The sequence below is a fragment of the Nematolebias whitei genome, chromosome 22 (genome assembly GCF_014905685.2).
Source record: "Nematolebias whitei isolate Nwh7 chromosome 22, NemWhi1, whole genome shotgun sequence".
Taxonomy (NCBI): Eukaryota; Metazoa; Chordata; class Actinopteri; order Cyprinodontiformes; family Rivulidae; genus Nematolebias; species Nematolebias whitei.
This window is the reverse complement of record NC_056519.1, coordinates 1,330,886-1,333,929: the sequence shown is the minus strand read 5'-3', so window position 1 is coordinate 1,333,929 and position 3,044 is coordinate 1,330,886. Positions and strand designations below refer to the sequence as shown.

The window sequence follows — 3,044 nt, the reverse complement described above, 5'->3', positions numbered from 1 at the left end:
CACCAGTCTGAAGATGTGATCCACTAGATCTCAGGGTGTTAGATTGTGGAATGATCCGGAGGTTGATATTAAAAATGCCAAAACGATTTACATATTCAAGAGGATGATAAAAATTTGTTTAAAAAAAAAAAAATTAAGTATAATGTGAGTTCATAAAAATTGTTTACAGTTGATCTTATATTTTAGCTAAGTTTTTATTTTATTATTAATTCATCTTGCTTTTGTATAGTAATTTTGTTTGGAATATATTTTGGGGACAAGGGGCAGATATTATAAGAACTCATTCTTCTTCTGCTGCCTTTCATTTTATTTCTGTGACTGTATATCTTTTTTCTTTTCTTTAAATTGTATTATATTTGTTGTTTGGATGAAATGAATAAATAAAACATACATACATGCCACCAAGTTAACAATAAAACCATTTTTCTGTTCTTGTGTTTAAATATTTTTAGCTTCAGACTAGTCTTTTGCTATTTTTAGGCGTTTGCTTCTTTTAGCATTTTGCAAATTTTAGCTGTTAACGAACATTTTGCTCCGATCACATAGCACTTTGCAACTTTTAACTAATTTTGACCTTTTCAGCCTTTAGCTAATATTTAGCAACTGTTGTGCTTCATTTGATCAATTTTGCTACGTTTGTATTTCAGCTAGCGTTTGTTTTAGCTGGTTTCACTCCTTCAGTGTTTGTTATGAATATTCTGCCACTTTGAACTGCCTTTCAATAATTGCAGCTTCCATTTTTAGATACTGTGCATCATTTAGCTAAAATGCAGTTAATTTTAGCTACTTTTAATTAGTTTTGACCTGAAACTGCCCTTAAATTTTGCACGGATCGGACACTTGACGCGCAGTATCGCATCCATATGGCAGCCCTGGTGACGTACTTCCGGTTGTGGAGGTCACGTGGCTGCGGTGACGCTGCTGCGTTTCTTCAGCCAGCCTGTAGGGGGAGCAGTTCGCTGGGATCGGAGCGGAGCCAGACGCTGGATCTGCCTCTGGACAATGTGGGACAGTGAGACGCTCGGAAAGTTGCTCGAGCAGCCCGCAGGGATGTACGCGGAGGTAGTCTGACCCTTATCGGAACCGAAGCTGTGAACCGGGCCGGATAAGCTGGTGTTTTTTGTTCGGAGGAAGCGGCCGCAGCGATGGGAATACGGCGCTGAGGAACGGGAGAAAGAAGATGGGAGTCTCGCTGCGGAGCCTGTTGTTGTTGTGGACTTTTTGTTGTCTTGTCCGAGGTGAGTGTGGGTCCCCCGGCATACAGCTGCCCCGTGCCCCGGCGGTTCGGCGGTAGTAGCCTCTGTGCCCCGGTGTTTGCGGTCTTTGGACCGGGGAAGCCCTGCGGGTTTCACTCTGGATGTTTGGAGCTTCGGGCCGAGCGGAGCTAACGTTAGCTTCCTGCAGTGCTAGGAGCCGCTCGCAGCCCGGGGTTAGTCTGCGCTTTACCCCCACGGAGCCCGAGTGTAGTCCCGCTGCTGCACACCCAGGAGTGGTTTCCAGGGTTATTTGGAGATTTAAATAATTTTGGATCCGATTGTTGGCCATTTGATCTCTGTTTTCCTAAAAGTGACTGTTCGGGAACAACAAGTGGAGCTCTGGAAGCTAGTTAGCATCAGGAGCTAGCAGGTTGGACAAAGACCAGCTGCCTTTAGTTTTTACAGAGTCGAGTTTAAACTGGTACAAATGTTAATTATCACGAACATCTGCAGTTTAGTACGTGTTCAGCTTGAGACTGACCCGTTACAATGCACAACATTAATACAGCATACCTTCAGAAACACACACCTGGCCAGTGGAAATCTGCAGCAGCATCTAAAATAAACCAAAGACAGAAAACAAAGTTTAAATTTTTATTAAACCAAGCAAAGCCTGAAGACCTCTCAGTTCTTGTGGCTTCAGGAACATCTGTGCAGACTCTGAGCTCCAGGATGGATGATGTCTGCCTCTTTCTCCTGGTCAATCAAGTAACTTGAACTCAGAAGAATAAACCTCAGGTGCATCAGGCACCTGTATGGTTTAACACCTGGGAGTGGTTATTTTTCTTCTGAGCACTTGAAATCATGATTGACAGAGATGATGTACCACAAGGCTCAGTCTTTGGACCCACTCTCTTCACAATCTCCCTCCACAATCTACACAAGTAATGTTGGTCAGATCATTCCTGGTGCGTCCTTACATGCCGACGACACAGTTGTTTATTGTCATGGTAGAACTGTGAGCTGCTCAGGCGTTCCAGCTTCTGCATTCGACATCATCCAGTCAGGTTTGTTCTGTCTCCAACTGGTGCTAAATGCTGATGAAACCAAAGGGATGTTGGATCTGGTTGCAGTTGTAGAAGTTGCTGTAGTTGTGGTTATAGTTGTAGATCTAGTTGCAGCAGCATGACTGCTCAGTGGTTAGCACTGTTGCTTCACAGCAAGAAGGCCTTGGGTTCAATCCCCGGTTGGACCTGGGGTCTTTCTGTGTGGAGTTTGCATGTTCTTCTCATGCTTGCGTGTGTACTCCGGTTTTCTCCCACAGACCAACAACATGTATGTTAGTCTGCCTTCAGGCCCTGGCCTCCCTTGTAAAAGAGATCTGTGATCTCAACGGGATTTGCCTGATTAAATAAAGTTAATAAACAAATGAAATGTAGTTGTAGTTAAAGTTATGGTTGTGGTTGTAGTAGGGGTCCACTGATAAGTCGGCCCCGATTTCCTTAATTTTGGGAAATCGCATATCGGCCGGTACTTGCATGAGAAACCGATTTTACTGATTTTTAAAAAAATTTAATTAAATTTTTAAACTATAATTGTCTGAACTTCATTTATATTTCAGAGCACTACCTCATGGCCAGTTAAAACAAGTATTGTTTCTAGGATATTCTAAAAAAGTTAAGTCTGGTCCTCAGGACATTCAAAAAACAGAACAAAGCAGAAACGTTTCCTCAGTCTGAGGTGCTGTATTCAGCTCAGTCTTATAAATAGCACCTTCTCAGAGTGGATCAACCAGTGAGAAGGCGCTATTTATAAGACTGAGCTGAATACAGCACCTCAGACTGAGGA

General features: G+C 43.0%; 1 protein-coding gene across 2 annotated transcripts in view; it reads left to right on the top strand.

The window, feature by feature from the left end:
* Window positions 1-952: 952 nt before the first annotated feature.
* The window catches only part of lrp6 (low density lipoprotein receptor-related protein 6), a 20,071-nt gene continuing 17,979 nt past the window's right edge, over window positions 953-3,044 (top strand). For both annotated transcript variants that reach the window (XM_037695611.1, XM_037695610.1), the window contains exon 1: window positions 953-1,238. In XM_037695611.1, coding sequence (XP_037551539.1) covers window positions 1,181-1,238 — 58 coding nt within the window. In that variant the 5' untranslated portion in view covers window positions 953-1,180. The remainder of the gene's footprint in view (window positions 1,239-3,044) is intronic.